This window comes from Gadus macrocephalus, chromosome 3 (assembly GCF_031168955.1).
Source record: "Gadus macrocephalus chromosome 3, ASM3116895v1".
Lineage (NCBI taxonomy): Eukaryota > Metazoa > Chordata > Actinopteri > Gadiformes > Gadidae > Gadus > Gadus macrocephalus.
In genome coordinates, this window is record NC_082384.1 from 5,809,508 (window position 1) to 5,833,228 (window position 23,721).

The 23,721-nt window shown below is 42.1% G+C and overlaps 2 protein-coding genes across 6 annotated transcripts in view; one reads left to right on the forward strand and one right to left on the reverse strand.

Moving 5' to 3' along the window:
* Window positions 1-1,139: 1,139 nt before the first annotated feature.
* Window positions 1,140-16,712, forward strand: hpgd (15-hydroxyprostaglandin dehydrogenase). The gene is made up of 7 exons (XM_060046793.1): window positions 1,140-1,384; window positions 2,943-3,066; window positions 6,326-6,432; window positions 7,071-7,167; window positions 10,963-11,039; window positions 14,960-15,123; window positions 15,791-16,712. Exons 1-7 carry the CDS (start codon window positions 1,292-1,294, stop codon window positions 15,912-15,914), a joined length of 786 nt encoding a protein of 261 aa, XP_059902776.1. The 5' UTR covers window positions 1,140-1,291; the 3' UTR covers window positions 15,915-16,712.
* cep44 (centrosomal protein 44) overlaps window positions 16,712-23,721 on the reverse strand; it is a 38,227-nt gene continuing 31,217 nt past the window's right edge. For 4 of the 5 annotated variants that reach the window (XM_060046788.1, XM_060046787.1, XM_060046786.1 and 1 more), the window contains one exon: window positions 16,712-17,259. In XM_060046788.1, the coding sequence (XP_059902771.1) occupies window positions 17,211-17,259 (49 nt within the window). In that variant the 3' untranslated portion in view covers window positions 16,712-17,210. The remainder of the gene's footprint in view (window positions 17,260-23,721) is intronic. The other variant, XR_009524810.1, reaches the window with a different exon arrangement.

Consider the following 23,721-nt stretch of genomic DNA (forward strand, 5'->3'; position numbering starts at 1 on the left):
AACAACTACTGCTATTACTACTCCTGCTATTCTTCAGTAGGGGCTATTTGTCCAAGCCAAGGTGTCAGGTAACAAAAGATTCAGAGCCACGCCCCCTGTTCCAATGCCCATTGGTCGGCTAGATTGAGGAACCATCATTTATATTTAACGCATAGAGAATGGTGAATTACTTACACTTGTTGAGTGGGTTAAAGTAGGTGTGTTTCGTCAACCGTTCTGTCCAACATTCTGTGTACGGTGTCCTGGTTTTAGAAACAGTGTTGCTCCCAGGTGTGTTTCAATAGCCAATCACCTGCTCTCCAGACACCGATACTTGTGATTATCATTATTAGTGAGGTGCTTTGAGGTTACATAAGGGGCAGGTCTACAGTACATACATGACCTCCTGTGATGTCGGCTAAAGCACTGAAGAAAGCACACCAAACTGCAGAACACTAGCTCCATGTTTCATGGCAGAATCGAGGGTCTGAGAGAGGTGTCCGTAAACACCTCCACCTGGCAGGGCAGTGAACGCATGTTATCTGTATTTACACAAAGCGTACACTAAGCCTTGTGTTGTTGCCATGGAAGCATAAGGGGGAAGTAAGCAAGAGACATTCAGGAGATTAATTGAGGTATGTGACAGCTTAAAAAAGTTAGAGGGAAAAGCAACAAAAGCAGAGCTAATACGTGCTCGAGAAGGCCATTGAGAGGCGCCTGGAACTAACACATAAACATATGTTTGTATAGAGTGATAGAAAGGGGAAGGAAACGATCACGTGGCTAAAAGAGAGAGAGACAGAGAGAGAGCAACAGGAGGAAGAAAGGAAGAGGGCGGGAAAGCAGCGCTGCTAAGAGAGATAGCACACGCACACACACACACACACACACACACACACACACACACACACACACACACACACACACACACACACACACACACACAGAAGTCATTACATGTAAAGCCTGTCAGATAAGGGAGTGCTGGGGAGAGATAGGGAAGGAGGGAGACAGGGAGGGAGGGAGGGAGAGAGAGAGAGTGAGTGTGTGAGTGAGAGAGAGAGAGAGAGAGAGAGAGAGAGAGAGAGAGAGAGAGAGAGGAAAGAGAGAGAGAGAGAGAGAGAGAGAGAGAGAGAGAGAGAGAGAGAGAGAGAGGGCAGTCACTCATTCCTAAGGAGAGCATCGACACAGCGGGAGTGAAACACATTTCAAGAAAAACATTTCTCCTTTCATTCCAGAGTGAAACTATAGAGTGAGGGTTTGCACTGGGTTTGACTTCTCCTCCAAGCAAGCAGAGGCCAGCGGCCGGGAGATGTCCCTGAGCGGGAAGGTGGGACTGGTGACCGGGGGGGCCCAGGGCATCGGCCGTGCCGTGGTGGAGTCCCTTCTGAACAGTTCAGTTAAGGTTAGTAATTCACGGCTGGGACCCTCAGGCTCAGAGGTCGGCGGCTCACACGCCGTGTCCCGTCAACCAGGACTGTCACTCACAGCCCGGGTTCTGCATGCCTTTACCTTTTTACTAACAAGGCATTCTGTTAAGGAAAGGATATTTAATACTGACATACTGTGTTTGTTTAGTGCTTATAAAGAGACAATTGCTTCATTGAGCGTGATTGTAGTTCAATGTCTGCTAGTTTATGTGTGAGTGTGTAACACGTCTGAAATAGATGTGAAGTTAGGGGAACACGAGCTATTGGCCTGGATCGAGGCTGATCACTTACTGCTTGGCAGCAATAATTATTTTTGGTATTTAGAGAAATAGCTTTGCTGAATAAGACAACTTGTGTATGACGGTTCTTTTTATTTTCGCTTATTAAACATTTGTCTTTGTTCAGCACTCGTATAAGAGTGCTGAACAAAATGTCCTTCTATTTAAATGAAATATGTATTTGGTATTGTGAATTGAACCTATACATTCATAGTCAACTGAAAAACAACATTTTATAATCACATTTCACTACAGAACACTTATTTACTGGTAAGTTTGTTATAATGTATACAGCTAGGAGATATCAAATTCAAAAAATAAACTAAAAAGTAATTTGTGAGTGCAGTAGAAAAATACTAAAATGACCAGGAGTTGCCCCCATCTAAATCTACCTTACAGTCCATATACTGCTCGGCTGTTTTGGTTACCTTAGAAAATACTACAATGCGTTGATGTTTCCAGTACATGTACATTAAATGTACTGCTACTATGTCAAATTCTGTAAGGAAAGTTGAAAACTTTGGCACAAGTGATTTAATCAGTGGTTAGTCTGTGGTGCACTGCATTCCCAGTTTGAGCAGATTCAAAGCGTGACAGCGGTTGTGTCTGACACAACAAAGTGTCCAAAATGTTAACAAGAGATAACCTGTATAATATACCTTTACTTCACAACACACATAACTGGTTATTGGTCCTTTTGATTGTCTCTGCAGGCGTGGCCAGTAAAAACACTGCTAAACACAATATCAACAAGGCCTTTGGTGAAAACTGGTTACAATCACGGTAGCTCCGCTTGCCAAGAAAAGAATAGACACAATTGACAATTGTGTAAGTCATTTCAAACTTAGAAATGTTTTTAAATTGATACTGAAGTAAATATAAATGTGATTTGGCAATTGTCCTTTGAAATGTGATATATTCTGCAACTGGAACTCACTCCAGGTCTTTGAGGTTCTCCAATTTGGAGTGTAGCCTGTGGTTGTGGTCAGCCTCACGTGTCAGTGTGTTAAGGTAAAAGCATATTCTGCTGAATGACTACATGTCAGTCAGTATGGCTGCCTAGACAAAGCGGACGGATGGAGGAAATGCAAAGTTCAGGTCATTAGCCTTGCTTCTGGTAAGCACGTCTGCACGTTCACGCTACGTTAATATTTCACATTATCTCTATTCGTCTCTTTCTGTTGTTGTTCTGCTGACAGAGGTAACCTATACAAACATATGAGAATGAATGTCTGTGTGTTTGGTCCTTCTGTAGGTGGCTGTGGTGGACCTGAACCAGGAGGTAGGCCATGAATGCCAGGTGCAGCTGGACGCTAAATACGGAGAGGGGAACTGCACGTTTATCCAGTGTGACATCACAGACGGGGATAAACTCAAAGGTATTGGATTATATTATTCTTGCCAATATGCATCTGGCTTGGAGCCTTCTGCGCTGCTCTGATGTTTCTCTGTAAATCGATTGAAAAGAGGATATACCTGTCTATGATGAACGTGACTATGTTGTTGGAGCGAGGATGTACAGAAACATTTCAACGGTGTGTTGATTTACGAGCTGACTTTGCAAAATCTCCCTAAAGGTCGATAACATAGCAAAGACATGGAAGTATGGCTATCTATAGTGATATACCAACATTTACTATCTTGGAAGCTGTTTCTTCATACCTGATGCGTTGAGAAAGGCAGTGTCTAAAAACAAAACAGGGTTTCATTGTCTGTTGAGGAATTAGGGAATGCCCGCAAGCTAACTGTTGAGGAATGCTGTTTCACTCAAAGGACTGTTCTGCTGTTCACAGGTCACAGAGAAAACAGAACAAGGTGTGTGCATGTGTGTGTGTGTATGTGTGTGAGAGTATGTGTGTGTGTATGTCTGTGTGTGAGAGAGTGTATGTGTCTGTGTGTGTGAGAGCGACTTATTTTTATCATTTAGACTTTGCACATGAATCTAGTTTATAAAGATGAACGATGTTCCGCCGTTTGTAAATTTTTAATAAGTGTATACATGTATGTGAACTCTTGTGTAAGCTTGTGAGGTTATGTGTGTGTGAGGTATTTGTACTTTCTTTTTTCCACTTAATTCTACATCTCTAATTTCCATTCAATGTATCTGTCTTATCTTGTCAGTTTAGAAAAGGATTACGATTATGACCATGTCTGCCAAGAACTAGACCACTTTACATTTTACAAAGAGGTTATTGCATAATCAAATATAATACATAGTCATAATCCCATGGTCATGTGATTTTTATTTTCAGGACAATTTATTCAGACATGGCTGGCATAGTTTTATGTTGTTTTATTTCTTCTGATTTCAGACATGCCAAATATAACAATCCAAAGCAGGATTATTTATCTGCAATAAGAACTGCAGACTCTTTTGGTGTCATAGCTGTCCAAAAGCAGTCACAGAGCTTCCTGTGTACGTTCAGTCTGTCTGAACTCTGCACTGAGTTCAGGGGGAAGAAATCTTCTTTTAAAAATGCCTATCAAGTTACAGCAAGACGGTGAACTACCACCATGTATGCAGCGTTGCATCACATCAAAGCACGGGGTGTATTCTGTAGGCCATAGCTACACCATTGCTCTGGAACTTGTAATGTGCTATAGAACAGCAGTTTCATTTGATGAAAATAAGCGTTTACCTATCAAATAGTGAGGTTAGTTTAAGACTTGTGCAGAGGAGAAAAACACTTCCACTATTGTGTTATTGGTAAAAAAACATTCATTTACTTGGGTGCCACATGTGCATCGGCTTGTGCAGAGTGGGATTATTGTGCACACATGAATGTTTTGGTGCAAATCCTCAAGCCCCGGAAATATTTGAAGGTGCCTAGACTGCACCTGTGCTTCAAGTTTATACAAGCATAAGTATATCACTGAGTGAATGCATTTGCTGAATGAATGCCCATGTAAACTTGTACAGCAGAGTGTTTGGTCCTAATTGTTTGGTGTCCTAGTGTGGAATGCAAATGCCACAGGTAAAGACACATACTGGATCTACTCCCTCTGGTTCAGCTTCATTCATTGTTTGAGGTTTACCTGAAAAGATTAGATCAACGCTTTGCTGGACTTAGCCTTTATTCTTCAGTATTTGTAGATATTTGATAGTTGTTCTTATTCTCTTTGGGTTAATGACACCTCGTTATTCTTATTTTTTTTTATTAATTTAGAGTAATATCAAATCTTAAATCCCTTTTATCCTGGAGTGATCTTGAAATTCTCATACATGCTTTTATCACCTCAGGACTTGATTACTGCAATATTTTATACACAGTTCTTACTCAATCTAACATCCACAAATTACAGATGGTCCAGAATGCAGCAGCCAGAATGCTCACTGGCACTAAAAAGAGAGAGCACATCACACCAGTCCTGGCTCAGCTGCACTGGCTCCCTGTAAAATTTAGAATTGATTTTAAGATTTTACTCTTTGTTTTTACATTTACATTTAGGGCATTTAGCAGACGCTTTTATCCAAAGCGACTTACAATAAGTACATTTGTCATAAGAAGTGCATCAATATATCGCTGTCGGTACAGAAAGGATGTTCATAGAACCAAGTGCAAGTACAACAATCGTAGGCTAACCAATTCCCCGTGTTACAGCCATGATAGCAGCTACTGCAGTTGCTACACAGTTAAGTACTATAGTACAATACAATACAATACAATACAATACAATACAGTGTACAATGGTGGCCAGAAGGGGGAGGGTGGCTATGCAGAGTCGAGGTGGACTCTGAATAGGTGAGTCTTGAGTCTTTTTCGGAAGATAGTGAGCGACTCTGCGGTCCTGAGAGCGGCAGGGAGCTCGTTCCACCACTGAGGTCCCAAAACCGAGAAAAGTTGTGACTTTGCTGAACGGCCTTTGCTAACTCTTAGCGATGGCGGTACCAGGCATCCAGCTGAGGTAGTTGAGCGGAGGGATCGAGCAGGGGTGTGTGGCTTTAGCAATGTTTGGAGGTAGGCAGGGCCAGTGCCATCGTCTTAAATTTGATGCGAGCTACTACAGGGAGCCAGTGGAGGTCCCGGAAGAAGCTCTTAATGGCTCAGCCCCCCCTTATATTGCTGAAATGCTTTCCCCACACTCCACCTCAAGGTCGACCCGGTCATCCACACACGTCTTAAACGTGTGTGGATGTGTGTGGATGTCCCCCGTACACGTCTTAAAACGAAAGATGACCGGGCATTCTCTGTTGCTGGCCCAAACCTTTGGAATCCCCTTCCACCCCACATCAAGTCCTCTACCACCCTTGTCAGTTTTAAGTCAAGACATACCTTTTCACTCTGGCTTTTAACAACCCTTAACACCCTTAACCCTGTTCTTATTATTTTTATCACTCTCTTTCTACTTATTTTCTACTTATTTTATGCATTTCTTTTTTAGTCAAGACCTGTGTATCCCTAGGCCCCTTTCAACAACTGTCCTGCCCAACCCTGATTTCTGAAAATGTAAAGCGCTTTGGGTCAACTCCTGTTGTTTTTAAATGTGTTATATAAATAAAAGTGACTTGACTTGAATTGATTATTTTTTCCGAAATCTGTCAAGAAAGGTTCCTGCAATTAGGGCTCATTCAGATGATTCAATAGTCTGAAAAACCAGTTACTGGTTTGTTCTTCTCTTTTGTCTCTATTGCCGTAGATGCCTTCCAAAGAACCGTGGACCTGTATGGCCGGCTGGACTATGTGGTCAACAACGCTGGCATCAACAATGAGAACGACTGGGAAAAGACTATACAAGTCAATTTGGTAAATTACGACATGTTATCCACTGGCCTTTTGAAATGTTGTTTAACATACAAAAAAACCCGCAAGACAATCATGCGCCCTAAAACCGAACACAAAAACCTCTGAAAATATCGAAATAAATGGATATTTTATGCAGGCAGAGTAGGCCTATGGCTAGAGTTCTCAACATCGTTATTAATCCTTCGGTTGATAATTATACATTTAAAAAGGTCTATCATCCTACCTTATCTCCTTAGGAAGCCCATGTAATCTACGTGGCCTTTCCTTTTGTAACCCCTCAAATGATCAACCCTGCAGCCGGTCTGGGTCTTTATATCTCCTAATATCTTGATATATTAATGTCTCCTAACTCGGTAGGCCTAACGGCCCCAATGCATAGATACATCTTCCAAATACAAGACGCAGTTTGAGAGGAAACTAATGTTTAGGGTTCTATGTGTCAAGGCACTGGTAGTCGCACTCTCGCACATTTAGGCACATTATAAAATGCGTCCTTAATATAAGTATCCCCTCCTGAGCCTCTATATTCTACATTTGTATTTCCTATAACAACTGCTAATACCTGCAGTGACTGATTCATTGTGATTTCTACTTTGGTAATTCAAATGTCTGATTCTGAGAGTACTCTGTCTGTGCAGACGTCAGTCGTTAAGGGAACCTATCTCGCTCTGGACCACATGAGCAAAGAACACGGCAAGAGTGGCGGGGTCGTTATCAATGTATCATCCATGGCAGGTAAACACACACACACACAAAGGCAAAAGATAACACACGTCTGCATGCATTATAACTGCACCTTGCCCTCTGGAGGGCACCTGACAGGACAGACTAAAGGCATGGCTTTGTCTACATCTGTACTGGATCATCACATCTTGATGATCCAGATTTCTGTGAGTTCTGAGCCACATTGGCACAGAACTCTCTTCATGAGCGGGTCCCATTTCCTGAACAGTGGCAGCAGTGAGGGGCTGACCTACCATGTAAACCATGATAGCTTATGCTAGAATTGTATTTGTTGATTTCAGCTCAGCTTTTAATACAGTGCAAATTCAGCTGAAAGTCATGAGTGTAAACACCACCTTGATCAAATGGTTTTACTCTTTTTTAACGAACAGAACACAGCAAGTAAAGGTCAACAGAACACTGTCAGACACCAAACACTGCAACACAGGAGTCCCACAGGGTTGCGTTGTATCACCAACACTGTTTAGGGAGGAAAGAATGAGCCTATACAGAGCATCTATGAGCAGGCAAAAAAAAAAAAAAGTTAGAAAAAAACAGCAAAGAAAATAATTTCCAACTCCCAAGACCCACTCTTCCCTTAATATGAAAACCTGCCATCAGGGAAAAGACTCTGTGCCGCTATGCAAATCTCACCGCCTTAAATTATCATTAATCCCAGCCGCCATTAAACTGACGAACAATGTGCAATAGAATAATGTGCAATAAATAGGTTAGCCCTTTAGCACATAGTACTTTAGCACATAGCATTTTAGAACTAAGCACTTTAGCACATAGCACTCTATCCATAAGTTCTAGTACAATAAACACTTGCACTTAATCCCCATACTGTAGATTTCTATGCTATACAGCAAGTTGCAATTTAAGTCTATCAAGCTCCATGTTCACGATGTTAAAATGTTGGTTTGTCTGGTTGTGTTTGTGTCTGTGGATGTGTTTTTGTTCTGTTGTACTCTGTGTATGTTAAGAAAGCAATGATGCACTGTGCCCAAGACAAATTTCCCCACGGGGACAATAAAGTTGAACCTTGACCTTGACCTTGATGCTGACAGCTAGTCTGGCTATTGCCAGACCAAGCTCAATCGTAGATTGCACGTTGGTCTGGGGAAGCTGCCTTCAGCACAAGAGGCGTGATCAACGGGCCCAGTTCAACTGACTCTGTACGCGATTGGCTGCTTGCCGTCGCTTCCCTGTCGTCATTGTGTTAAACCAGCAAATAGCGCGCCAAGGGGAACAGCCAGCTTGGTGATTGGCTCCCGCGAAAACGTTTCAGAAGCAGAAAGCAATATATTGCTCTTCTTCAGACCCTTGTGCAGGGCGAACTTAAATCGCCGTCAGAATGGGCGGGGCAAACCAGTCTAGCTGACACCAGGCTTACAAAGTTTTTTCTAAACATGCAAATGTCCTTGAGATAGATGAATACAAAATAGACGTGTATGAGGATGAGTTGAGGACAGACGGGGGCATTCACACAAAGGCTGTAATCACTCTGGTCAGTGTAGACTATTGCAGTGACCAGGACGCTGTTAGGAAACAGAGCGGGCAGCTTCAGTACCACAGACAGCGTCCGCTCTCAAGCATTACCCCACAGAGCCCTTGTGCCACACACACACACACACACACACACACACACACACACACACACACACACACACACACACACACACACACACACACACACACACACACACACACACACACACACACACACACACACACACACACAAACACACACACACACTCCAATGTTCACAGTTGGAATGTTGAATGTCACACTCATGATAAAGGTTTAGCTGAGCATTGAGTTAGGTACAAAGCAAGGCAGGTTTTACATACTTAGTTACTAATCAGTCTGTGAAAAGAATGTACTTGAAAACATATGGTTTGCCAATTTGTGCGATACCGGTTTGTGAATAATATGCACCAAATGTGGTAATGGAGTAAGATATATTTAACATGGGGTTAAAAGTTCAATACTTGACAAAATGTCACACACTTTACAAGAAACTTCATGAAATGCGCTGCAGTTTGGCTTCGTATTGTGAGAGGATGTATTTCTGTCTGCTCCTCTTGCAGTCTCCCACCCCCTCAATGCTTATCCAACCTTTCCCCCCACATGTTTTGCTTAGCAAACTGTCTCTATGACATGGATTTGAGACCTAAGCACAAAGGAATTGCCTCTCCAGGCATTAGATTAGATCTTAGTTATGATAGTTAACAGAGTGTTTTATAACTGTTGCAAGATTATGTCCCTTGTGTAAGAAACAACAACATTGAAATAGTTATTCAATTAAAAGGACAATTTGATGAAATAAAAAAGAAAATTGAAACACGGTACCAAGTGAACTTGAATGAACTCTTTATTCATTAAACAGAAAGAACGGATGGGCAAAGTTCAAGCCAACACCATTTACTCTCTGCCCTGCACTGCACCATTTGAAGCAGAGCAAACCGGGTTCCTTCTGGCTTGTAGTTGACTTAAAATGGGTGGGTTTTGTTTGCTTCTTTCCAAGAAAGTATTTCCTTGCAGGCCTTCGGGGAGTCCAGTCATTGAGACCGTACTGATACCATGGACTATGAAATGACGGGGGTTGTTAGTGTGGTGTTGAAAGACTACTGAAGACTTTACTAAACTATGTTTTTGTTATAAAGTATTCTGTATTTTTGGTGCGGCCTCAGTACATCTCCTTAACTAAAACCTTTGTGTTCTCATCCTTCTCTTATCATTGATTCAATTTACCACTTAACGTTATGAGCCTTATGTGAGTCAGATAAACAAACGACTAAATGATTGGACTATATATCATCTGTAGGCCTACAACATAGCCTGTATTTGAGCATGGTTATAGAAGGCAGCTGGCAGCAGTAGCCTACTACAATGTAAGAAAGTACTGACACATTCCACTGAATGTTAATGGAGCTGCTTGCAGAGAGAATTCATATTTCCGATTCTGCCTAAAATAATAGAGGGACATTTACAACATTATTAAGCTTTGGAAACGTTGATTGCGCTTGGACATTTTATGAGCAGATTTAGCTTTTTGAAATAACTACATCTAACTAAAACACACAACCATCCTTTAAATAGTCAGTGTTAGTGTTGTTCAAAGAGTTCCTGTAAAACCAAGTAAATGGTAGTATTCAAAACATTTTTGTGCTCGTCTCTGCATGTTTTGTTCAAGTGTGTGTGTGTGTGTGTGTGTGTGTGTGTGTGTGTGTGTGTGTGTGGTGTGTGTGTGTGTAATAAATGTATCAACTTGTTAATGTTAATGTGGGTAAGCATTAATGCTCACATCACTGAAGATGTTGCTGTTTGTTAATAGAACGTTATGGAACTTACAATGTTTTGATTCATAATCTTGGCATATTCAAATGTTCACATCATAATACCCCTCCCCCAAAATGAATTGAATTATCTAAATACAGAACATGGGTAATTAAATTAATCATGTGTGTGTATAAATATGTAGCAAGACCAATAACAATAATGGTATTACTATAATACTTTAACATACAATTAGTCCACAATTATTATACAGAAGGTTAATGTAAATAGCCCTCAAGTATAGATACTATTGGAGTACAAGATCCTGTCAAACCTTTTGACAGTAACCATTTTAAGATAAAGTTGTGACAATGACATTCATTAGAAGATGCCCAGATAAAGCATCCCTATTCATATTCATAGAGGTTACATTTTCATTAGATATGCATCTGCTGCTCATACCCACACATTTATCAGATTCAAGACGAAGCCTTACCTTGTGTTTGTTTTCCTTTGTAATCTAGCATTCCTGCATTCTCCACATCAGCCTGTCTACACGGCGACTAAATACGGAGTCATTGGTTTCACCAGAGCAATAGCGGTGGGTAAAACACACACACACGCACACACACACACCCCCCCCCCCACACACACACACACACACACACACACACGGAAGTGGAAGTCTGCTCATGTTCAGGTATCAATGTTTTTCGTCAATCATCACAACTCGTCGTGAACCGCCCCTTTCTCCACCTGTGTGCCCTGGAAACCAACGGTTGGAAATACCAGGCTGATGATAGGGAAGCTCAGCTGTTTACCCAATGGGCCCTCTCCCACTGATAGTCTGCAGCCTGGTGGCTCCCAGCAGCCTCCAGCTGCTGCAGCCCACCGTTTATAACACGCCGTTCACAGCTCAGACAGCTGCTTATTATTCATACACTCTCACAGCACTAGTGAACCCTGCACTGCAAGCACTCCTCATGTATTTACTATGGTTTATGGAAGTAGTTGCCGTCTGGACTGTTCAGTTTGCAAAAGGCAAGTACTGTATCTTCTTTGATATTTGCATTCATTATGCTGAGGATCTATAGATTCAGCAAACAAATGTATGATATCCCTGCAGATCCACCAATGAGAATCTCCAATAGACACAGGTGCCTAGGGGCAGAGTGAAACCTAAACAGTAGGGTTACTTAAAAGCCCTACAGGACAAAAAGTTACTTATTGTCTACCCTCTACCCTTATTTTTTTTACAACAGAATAGCAATAGTCAAGTCAAGTCAAGCCAAGTTTATTTATATAGCACATTCAAAAACAACAATAGTTGACCAAAGTGCTGTACAATGCAAAACAACAAATAGGCCTAAGATACACAAAAACAGCAAAAACAACAACAGTAACAAAGCAAAACTGTTGAAAAAAGCATTCAGATTAAAGATTTGTTTTAAAGGCCAATGCAAAAAAGAAAGCATTCAGATTAAAGATTTGTGTTAAAGGCCAATGCATAATAGTGAGTCTTTAGTAGCGTTTTAAACTGGTCAATGGACTGGGCAGTTCTCAGACTCAGGGGAAGGGTGTTCAAGAGATTGGGAGCAACCACAGCGAATGCTCTGTCACCTTTTGTTTTTAGTCTGCACCTAGGTGCATCCAGCAGCACCTGCCGAGCTGACCGTAATTCTCTAACTGGAGCATGAATGCAGAGCAACTCTGACATATATTGAGGTGCCAGCCCATGTAAAGATTTAAAGCAAACAACAGAATTTTTAACTTGATTCTAAAAACTACGCCAGTAAGCCAGTGAAGAGAGGCCTGAACAGGGGTAATGTGATCATATCGCCTTTTCCCAGTAAGGAGACGTGCAAAAGTATTTTGTACCAGCTGCAGGCGACGGAGCAGACATTGGTCCACACCAAAAGACAGAATTGCAGTAATCTAAACGGGACATCATATCAAGTGAATGAGTCTCTCAAAGTCCTTTGGAGGGAGATAAGGCTTTACTTTAGCTAGGAGTCGCAGCTGGAAGAAGCTTGTCTTGACGACAGAGCTTATTTGCTTGTCAAATCTAAAACCATTGTCAAAAATAACAGAGGTTTCTAACAAAAGGGCAGCTGTAGGAGGCAAGGGGACCAAGGACACTGCCGATGTCATCTAGTAGTTCAGATTTACCGAAAACAATTATCTCAGTTTCTTTGTTTAGTGTGAGGAAATTAAGTTACAACCAGGTTTTTAATCTATCAGATGCATTTGTGGAATCCTTATTTGATTTTAACGGCAGGTAGACTTGTAAGTCATCTGCGAAACAATGGAAAGAAATGTTGAGTTTTTCAAAAATGGAACCTAGTGGAAGCAAATATAAAGCAAAAAGAATTGGAGCTAAAATAGAGCCTTGAGGGACCCCACAGGCTAGTGGGGCTGCAGCTGAGTACTGGCCTAGGTAAACAGAGAAAGTTCTCTCCGACAGATACGACTTGAACCATTTTAGGACATTTCCAGTAATACCAACACACAGTTCCAGGCGGGATAAAATAATCTGGTGATCGACTGTGTAGAAGGCAGCAGTGAAGTCTAAAAGCCGGAGCGCAGCGGGGCTCCCCGAGTCAACAGTTAAGAGAAGATCATTAAAGATTTTTAAAAGTGCAGTTGCTGTGCTGTGGCGTGATATTAACCCAGACTGAAACTTTTCTGTTATGCCATTAAGATCCAGGTGTAGCTGCAGTTCTAAAACCCCTTTTTCTAACACTTTAGAAAGGAAGGGAAGCTTAGAGATGGGCTTAAAGCTGGAGAGAACAGAGGGGTCAAGGTTGTGTTTTTTGATAAGGGGCTGAACTATAGCATGTTTAAAAGCAGTTGGAACACAGCCTGAGCCAAGGCAGGTGTTTATTAATGTTAAAATGTGTGGGCCACCAATGTTAGAGATGTGTTTCAGTAGTCTTGCAGGTATACTGTCTAAAGTATATTGGGAAGGTCTACATTTTTTAACCACCTGCAATAAGAGAGAGTGACACTGGGTCGAACTGCTAAAAGACAGTAGGGCATACAGGAGACACAGCTGGATCTACGGTGGACAGAGGAGGTGAACACCTGATTGCAGAGATTTTTTCAATAAAAAACGCAAGAAATTGTTCCCATAAAGTGAGTGATGGCACAACAACAGGAGAGTTACAGGGATTTATGAGATTGTTGAAAGTATCAAAAAGAACCTGGAGCCTATGGCTGTTTTTGGACACAAAGTTGGAAATTAATTGTTGATTCGCAGATTTAACCACTTTCTGGTATTCAGTTAAACTGTCTCTTAAAATCCCAAGGGAGACATGGAGTTTATCCCTCTTCCATTTTCTCTCAGCACGCCTACATGTGTTTTCTAACAGTGCAAGTGTAATCATTTAGTCACGGCTCAGCAACAGATGTACAACAGTCTTTGAAGGGTGCAATCAATTCCAGGATATTAGTGGAGGTAGAATTAAAAAAACGGATCTCCTCAGCAGATGCATTGTACAAGTCACTTGTTGGGAGCATACAATAAAGCAACCAATAAAGGGTAACATTGAACTATAATCGTACATTAATTAACCATTAATTAACAGTAGTTAATTGGTTTGTAAGCATTAACTTACAAATGAATTGCTGCTTTGACTTTTGATAATGAATGGTAAATGATTGTACCTGTTCTATAAACAAATAATGTTGGATGTTGTCATGGATATTTACATTGAGCATGTATCTTCCTCTGTGGTAAATGTTTCCTATCGTGTTATGTTGTTCCACATTGCCGTTCCTAGCACTGTTCCTGGACCACACCGTGGGAGCGGTTCAAAAGCCCTTTCCTGATTCTGAAGACTTGATCACTCAATCACTAATCATCAAGCACAAGGAAAAGAGAAATGTGCAATCTTGTTATCACATTTTTTATCGTAGGCCGCATTTTCGCCTTGATCAACCAAACTATGTAAATATGGGTTAGGGCTAGGGTTAGGCTCACCAAAGAAAAGTACAGCTATAAGGCCGTTTGTCTAGTCACGTCATCAAAGAGTTGCTCAAATACTTTCTGTCAGGAAACCCTGATCCTCGTATCCTCGTTCCCAAGACGGTTGTGTGGCCAATGGAGCCTCTTGTCTGGCCGGTTAAGCTGCTCAACAATGGGAACGGCGGGATACATGACGAATGGTGTTAGCATCTGGAGACCGGGGAGCGTGATTCAAATCACCATAGATGGACTATTGGAGTCCAGGAGTACAGAAAGAGGCCATTCTTGGGGGCTGCTGCTCAGGGTGTTTTCTGAAGGACACAAACTCCATGTTAGTTGTGTTAAAGACAGGAGAGAAATCCAATGGAAGATCATCTATTACCGATCTCTTGATATTGATGGAAAGTCGAGAGATGTCAGTATTAATTATCTTTACAACTGCCTAATCTTCTGTTGTTCGAGTAATCCACAGCCATGAAGAGAAGCATGAGGCATGGTCGGATTAAGGTTTGTTTGACATGTTTTTGTTCCTCTGTGTACATGGATCTGTCCAGGATGCCTCGTTGCTGGGAGACTATGGAGTCCGGATCAACGTCCTCTGCCCTGCGTTTGTCAACACACCCTTGCTGCACTCGGTGGAGAACGAGGCCAACATGGGGAAGTTTGTGAAGTTCAAGGATGACTTCAAACAGAGCATGAACAAGTTTGGAGTTCTGCAGTGAGTTTATCGACGAGCACAAAGAGAGTGGTTTTAATAACCCTCAACTCCCAGCTGCACTTCACCGATAGAGCAAACCATTTTTTACCTTCATCAGAGGAGGCATTGTCCCCTCTCCCAGACTTCTGACACAGAATCGCTGGGCTCTACTGAGGCTTGGCACACAGCAATCCGCTGTACATGAAAGCTCACACGCACGCACCCGCAACCACACACAAATGATGCCGTTGCTTTCCCCTCTATCTTTGGCACTCCTCCAAGTGCCACACTAGTCAATGATTCACCCTGCTGAAACCAGTCCAGTCGGTATATTAACACACCCTACCTGAGGGTCAGTGATTGCACCAACCGCCTTTTCCCTTACCTTCCTAATTAATACAAACCATACAAAAAAGATGATCGATTAAAAAAAAATATTTGATAACATAAACCCTACAAATGACATTCAGTCGTATGCCATTTAAAAACATATTTTCCACCAACCCGATGTAAAAATAGATGTGCGTTGATAGACTGCAGCCCAACCCTTGTTTTGTTTTCTCTGTTCTTGATTGGCTGAGATAAACAGGAAAAACAGCAGACAACAATGTTCTATTGCACAGCCCAGAGCCTAACCCCCATTTCCTCCTGCCACCGAGCTGACTCCTCCCCTCTCTCCTGTTTGAAGGCCTCCGCTGATTGCAGAAGGGGTGATGAGGCTGATAACGGACAGCGGTCTGAACGGCGCTGTGATGAAGATAACGTGCTCCAAGGGAATCCACTTTCACACATATGAACCTCCGTCCGCCTGAGCCCCACTGAGACACACTGCTCCTGTCACAGCCAGCCGCTACTGCAGCAGGTCTCGCATCAGTGGAATGGTTTCAATATCAATACCCTGATGTGATCTGTAGCGCAATGTTTCCAAAAGGAAATATATTTACACACACACACATGTCCATAAAGACAACATTAACACAATAGAAGGCCCATGTCTCTAATAACCATATGGAATATTGAATGAATCAAATCTTCTCAGACACAAAATAGAGCAAATACATAAATACATTTACACTTGAGGCCAGGTAAAACCCATATCACACTTGTTAGCTTTTACTTTCCTCTTTATTGCAGATACAATGCATAAAGTATGTTATACAAGTATAACATTTTACCTTTGCTTATGATATGCAGTTTTCATGTTTTGATAATGCTTTACGGCAATATGTTTATTAGGCTTACATCCACAGTAATTATTTATTAAAGACAAACAAGTGGAGGAATAATTTAACTGTTTTAATAAATTAATTGTTGACTAACGCTATTTTGTGTTGTTACAATTTGTATTGTATGGTATCTAAGAAATTGTATCGTATTTATCAAAGTCAATAATGTGTGTCTGCTCTAAGTTTTCTAAGTGCTCTAATATCTCTAAGATATTAGCTTTTAGGCCTTCTGGACTTAAGTGTATGATCTGATCTCCTGGTCGATATCATCTGAAGCTTCTGCAGAGCTGCCACACTCCACAAGCTCTCAATTACCCTTTTAAATTTTCCATTTACCTTTACTGCCAACCACCACTTATTGTTGAGTTTCAAAAGTCCAATAATCAAGTTTTAGCAAAACACTAAAATGTAAGTCCATCAAGTCAACAACCGACTAATAAAAACCTTGTCGAATGAATCAAAACAAATTTAAGCCTCAGACACTTATATCGTATAATCAAGGATATATAGGTAACACATGGTCAATAAAGTAAATAAAACCTTTCAATAATTGCAGTGTATTAAATCTAAGCATCATAAGGAATGTTGTGTATCTATTTGAAAGTAGTAGAAGCTGAAATATGCTGTGTATACTTGTTGCATAAATTATATTTTAATGTATGCAGGGTTTTGGGCTTATAAAATAACCATTGAAATAAGGTTAAAACGATTTAATCATAAATAAATAATATTAGACATTTTGAATTCATTCCCTTGCTTCTAACAGTCTTATACAATGCTTGTTTAAAGAGGTATAATTCTAAAAGTTGTATTTTATTAGACTTTAGGCACATGTTGGAATAACATTAATTATAACAAAGGTTTGAGATGATAATTGTAGAGTTATATGGAGACATCAGAAATCTTCAACAGGCTTGAGGTATTTTTCATCCTGTAGCATACACATAGAAAAAGATGTTTAACATATAGTAATCATAAGATCAACCTTTTGCAGTTATCAAAAGTAAGTTGTTAAATTGTCTTTAATTGCATAGAAGTGGTTTATATAAAATAAGATGCGCCCTACTTTAAGCACAACTTATGCATATGCAATAGACCAATGCTGTTTAGGTCTCGTTTGCTCCCACTGTGAGCAGTGGACTGGGAGCAGTCAACAGATGGACCTCATATGCTGAGCAACAAGCTAGTCATGGCAGCTAAAGTAAACAATAATGCGTTTTACAGTCCAGCCAAGGGGATTACACCATCTCCCAAAGTGTCCAGTTATGTGACGTAATGATGCATAGACCTGGACGAGGCAAAGTGTCTTTATTAGGTCTGCAGGGCTTCGAACCGCTGTCAAGGTGCAAAGCCTCTGCTAAATGATCGACGACCTCCAAAATAAAATGGAACTTCACAATAAAAGTTAGAGAAAATACACATGACGACGACAATGTGCTCGTCTGTTGATTCCTGTCAGAATCTTTATCTAAGTGGACAGAAATAGTCTTTTGAAAAAATCTAGTCCAATTTATTATCAATACCATATACCATTGAATATCTCTATGTAATCCAGACGGAGAGTTCCGGTCTGTTTGATAACTGACGTCATCACGGCAAACAGAAACAACATGATTGCTCCCGCAGTTGATCAACAGAACAAAGCTGCACCGTTCAGTTTAACACCACAGTGAAATTGCCTTGCAGAAAGAGACTTTGCCCCCGTGCAAGGGTTGTCTGCATGTGAGCGTAATATCTGCCTGTTGCAATTTGTGTATCGCGGCGACTAAAGACACATTTCACTGGACCATAATAGAGTGATTAAAGCACAGGGCCCAATCAGCGACCCCAGTGGGTCGAGTGGTTTTAACTGCTACGACCTGACCGGGTGTCGCCTCATTCCTGCCCAGGAGAATTTAGGATTCACACTGCTCCTGCCTCACCTGGGACTCATCAGTGCATCTATTCTGATTGGTTTGACTTTTAATCATATGTGCAGGCACAGCCTTAAGGCCCATTCACACCCTACAGTAAATACGGATAGGGACCCTTTCATCCGGTCCCGGAGGTCGTTTCGTCCGTCAGTGGGTCCGTCGCCTCTGAGCTTACGAATCCGGAGCGATCCGGGAGAAACGGAGCAATACCAACGTAAATCGAGGCGGCAATATAGAGTCAGAAGTCCAACCATTCATAATGTTTTATACTTATATTATACTATGTAGGCTACCTGACCTTTTTATTTTATTGTTCACCTGCTTTGGCAATGAGTTATAACTGGTCATTTAAAAATGGCGCGACATTTTGAGGAGAGAATCTGCGCGTTGGTGTGTCACATACCATGTGCCCCGTAGGCCTACACTTTTTGCGACTTTTTTTTGCAGATTTCAGATGACACAAAGCAAAATCATCTCCTCTACAGATGGCATGTTTGCGTTTGTCGATGCCGGTAATTTGCGACACACAACAGTCACTGCCCTTTAGAGCAGGGGTGCCCAACCAGTGGATCGCGGTCTACCAGTCGATCGCGGGCTGAGTTGGAGTCGTTCGCGAGAAATGTTGCAATGGAGTGTTCAAGGGTTGGAGTGCAGAAGCAGGTGACACAGAAAGACAGGCTGGTTGCAGGGTTCATTGTAGAAGACATACTTCCCCTGTCAACTATTGAATCGCCCAGATTTAGAAAAATACTAGATAAAATACCCGCGACTCGCAAGCCAACATCCGACAGGAAAACATTTGAGTCCTGGACCATGTGTCCACCACCGCGAACATTTCGTCCGCCAAAAACAAAAGTTACTCCAGCTCTGAGCTGGGTCCTCGGCCGTACGCAGACGAAGCAGAGTTCCAGCTCTGAGCTGGATCCGCGGCCAAGTCATTTCGGACGCAAGCTAAATAATGCAGACCACGTCAATTGCCTTTTATCGTCATGAGATGAGGCAAATTGACAGTGATTAGGTCATTAAAGGCAATAGGTCATTAAAGGGTAATTCCGGTGTAAAATAGATTTGGGAGATGTTTTGTATGATAACGAGTTGAAACGTTTGTTTTGAAGCACAAAAACCGCATAAAGACGCTTTCTTAAAACGTATAAAACGAGGCATTGAGAACTTTGTAAGTGTACAGATTGTTTATTAAAGGTCCCATGGCAAGAAAACCTCACTTTATGAGGTTTTCTAACATAAATATGAGTTCCCCCAGCCGGCCTATGGTCCCCCAGTTGCTAAAACTTGCATTTGGTGTAAAACTAGCACTAGTGCCTTGTTCCAATATCCATACTTCCATCAGTACACTTATCCGCACACACTAGGTGCGCTAATTTTCAGATGTCAGTGTTGTTCCAAATCGAAAACTCTGTGGTGCACTAACTCTTAAGCTATAAAAAGCTATAAAAGCTATAAAAACTACAAAATGACTATTAATGTAGGCTATGTGGAAAATGCGCCGACGTTGGCTCAGCCTGGCCCTGCCCTCTTCCGCTACGTAGCTGAGATGGCTGCCGTTGAGTACGAAAAGTGTACATCACCACACACTAAGCGATTTGACCGTTTTGAGTACAACATCCGGGTCCTTTCAGTACACTCATTTTCGCCTGATCTGAATCGGAACGCCCTACATCTAAATTAAATGTATTATTATTATTATTATTACATACTCAAACTTAGGCTAGTAAGTACGGATAGTATGAATATTGGAACACGCCATAGGTGTTCTGCTGGCCTTTGAAGAAAACGGAGGCTCAAGCGCGCTGATTTGGAATGTGGTCCCATATGTCGTCATAAAGGATCTAAGCTCCTCTCCTTTCTCTGCCTTGCCCGCCCAGAGAATTTGGCCCGCCAAAGAGACATGACCGTGCAAGCGCCACATGTGTGTGTGTGTGTGTGTGATTACACACACTGTAACGCAAGTGTTTGCTGTCGGTTCTTTGATGTCTGTTGTATTTCCACAACAAGACTGTAGTGGGGGTTATCTCAGCCATGGTTGAGCAGGAATTGGGGGAAAGGAACTTTAGCTTTGACTCCCTGAAGTACATGAACCAGGGATGCAAACACATGTATGACAAAAAAAGAGAGAGCTACCCGAAGTCGGAAAAAATATGAGGGCATGAAATCCTATTATCATGAGAAGGCCTATGCTGTATGTATGCTATATGCCTAGAAAGATAAAAAATATATTAGTTACTCAGTTAAAGTGACTTTTTAAACTAAGTTAATATATTTTCACACAAACACAAACACACACCTCTGCATTGGAAATGCGATCACAGGTACAGGTACTGGCAGTGTAGGCCTGGCACTGTCCCTGATCTTATCTGCTGCTTAGGGGGTATCTGGAAGAGGGTTTCGGAGAAACTCTGCAACACTTTGTGTAGTTATTGTTGTTGTCACTTTCCTCCGATGAATGTCTGCCTTACAGTGTGCATACAGGGCCTGTACACCCCTGCTGGCATAATTAATTTCTTTAATGCAGAGTGTGCATTTAGCACATCCATTTTTCTCAATTTTTTTGAAAAAGTCAGACAGTGGAAAGTTATGCTTCACTGAATTCACCTCAGTCGTGGCTTCTAATTTGAGCAATGACCACTTCTAACTGCACTTTCACCCGGCGTCCTGCTGCACAATAAGTGCATCCTTCTCCGATATTTCCCACCACTATCCTCAGGCCGGGCCTTTGATCGAGCGTTTTTATTTTTATCATTGGTTTATTGGCCTAATCTGAGGAGAAATCTATGCCATAAACAGAAATATTATAGGCCTTTATTACACAGGTCTTCTCAATGCCGTGGAACACTCCGTTCACTTTGGTAGTAGTCCGGTGACTTGTTAACCCCAGCGTTTTCCTTTGCTAAGCGACGTCACCGTCTTTGCGGACAATTTATTAATGCTCTGCTGATCAACACTACGAATGCTGGTAACGAATACATTTTAAAAAGGCACACCATGTGAAGTTATTTTTTTAGTTTTGGCAAGTAGCAGTGTAATAAGCGGGTTCATGTATAGAACGACGCCGGTCATTATCGAAAATAAGCCCCTTCAGGGCGAAGCAAGACACCTTCGCTGCGCGTCGGTGTACTGTTCGCCCTGTCGGGGCTTATTTTCCCGATAATGACCGGCGTTCTATACATTATTCCTTACATATATATTTAGCAGAGTAGGCCTAGTAACAAATGTGTACAAAGTTACATATGTGTTCAAATAAATGTCGGGTTGAAATCAGGCTAGGGCTCATAATTACAGTTAGTTACAGTTAAGTGTCGGGTCGGCCCGGGCTCGGACAGAGCGTGCACGGGCTCGGTCCGGGTCGGGCTTGATTTTCTGGGCGCGATCTAAGCTCTAACGTGCGCATGCGCATCCAATATTTAACCTTCAGTCGACGCGACGGCAAGGGCTGTGATTGGTCCCCTAACAAAATCATTATCGGAATCACTTTTCTTTACTTCGAAGGCTCGAGGGGTCTCAGTCAGTCAGATTACGGAATATTGACACCTGCACGTGCGCACTGATCGACGCCCCCCCCCCCCCCCCCCCCAAAATAAACTCTTCGGATCTGCACGAACCACACAGGTCCCCAAAATGTACGATAAAAAAGCGTGACGTGGAAGATCCAGGAACGTCGGAGAACCCAACGCGGTCGTTTGAGATTCATAATATCGGCTCACACAGCTTTTGGCTGTGATAATATATATTATATGATATAGATATCTATGTATAATATGATATTATTTAGATATAGAGCTCCAGGACTCCCGTGTGTTCTAGAATATTTACAGAACACGGCTAAAGGCTATGTGCGCCTCGCCATTGCTATACATCCACTGTAAACAGAGTGCATGGTACCGTATCTGCAAGCTGCTCAGGGCCACACCCCCACCCTCCTCCTCCTCCATCGCTCCTCCCATCAGTACCTCTTGTATACAGGGCCCAGGATTTGGTGCAACGGCCCTGGTTAAGACCCTTATTATGCTACCAAAGAAGTGTCGGGCTACGTTTAGCCTTTTAAGTGTTTTAAAATAGCGATTTAGTTTTTACCATAACCAGTGCCCCCATCGTTCCAAGTTTATAGCGTTTTGATAGAATCGGCTAAAAACAGCCAACTGAAGAAAGCGTCTATATGCGGTTTTTGTGCTCCAAAACGAACGTTTTAACTCGTTATCATACAAAACATATCCCAAATCCATTTTACACCAGAAAAAGGGCAGTGGGGCTTTAAAGGCAGAAGGTCATTAAGGCCCAGTAGATCATTAAGGCCAGTGGGTCATTAAGGGCAGTGGGTCTTTAAGGGCAGTAGGTCATTAAGGGCAGTAGGTCATTAAGGGCAGTTGGTCATTAAGGGCAGTAGGTCATTAGAGCCAGTAGGTCCTTCAGAGCAGTAGTTCATTAAGGGCAGTAGGTCATTAAAGGCAGTAGGTCATTAAGAGCAGTGGGTCTTTAAGGGCACTAGGTCATTAAGGGCAGTGAGTCATTAAGGGCAGTAGGTCATTAAGGGCCGGTAGTTCATTAAGGGCAATAGGTCATTAAGGGCAGTAGGTCATTAAGGCCAGTAGGTCAGTAAGGGTAGTAGGTCATTAAGGGTAGTAGGTCATTAAGGGCAGTAGGTCCTTAAGGGCAGTAGGTCATTAAGGGCAGTAGGTCATTAAAGGTAGTAGGTCATTAAAGGTAGTAGGTCATTAAGGGCAGTGGGTCTTTAAGGGCACTAGGTCATTAAGGGCAGTGAGTCATTAAGGGCAGTAGGTCATTAAGGGCCGGTAGGTCATTAAGGGCAATAGGTCATTAAGGGCAATAGGTCAGTAGGTGGAGGAGAAAGGGATTGTTGCCCGCGATTGTCTCCTGCCGGAGCCCCGCTGCCCCCTGATTTGCCATCTGATTGATATGAGCGAAATTCAGCTGAGTGGGTTGCTCGTTGCCCGCCGCCCGCTGCCGAGGCACCAGCGCCACGATTTATGGGACCCCCAAATAAATACAGAGAAGAAATTGGTCAATTCTAATTACAACCAATTGTGGTTTTCTTGTACGTAGGAAATGCAGTCGACTCACATCAACAGATCAAAAGCATCCCATATAATAGCATAAAGAATACCATATTTTATCTGGTATTCTTTGGTAAAACAAATCACACTGATTTGTTTTTACAATTTGTAAAAACATTTAAATGAAAGGCATGTGGCTTTCTGGGATATCTGTTAAGGCCCTGACACACCAACCAGATTATCGGTCGTCGGACAGTCTGGCGAGCTCGGTGACCTGAGTCTGTTCGATGTGTGCTGTGTGATCGGCCGTCGTCAAAGCCGTCTGTGATCTTTCAAGCCCGTCTGGGTTATTTTCCGCCGATTGCACATGTTGAATTGGCCATGACCAAATCAGTCCGACTGCCTTTTCTGCCGACGATCGGCAGTCGGAATGGTGTGTCCGGGCCATTAGGT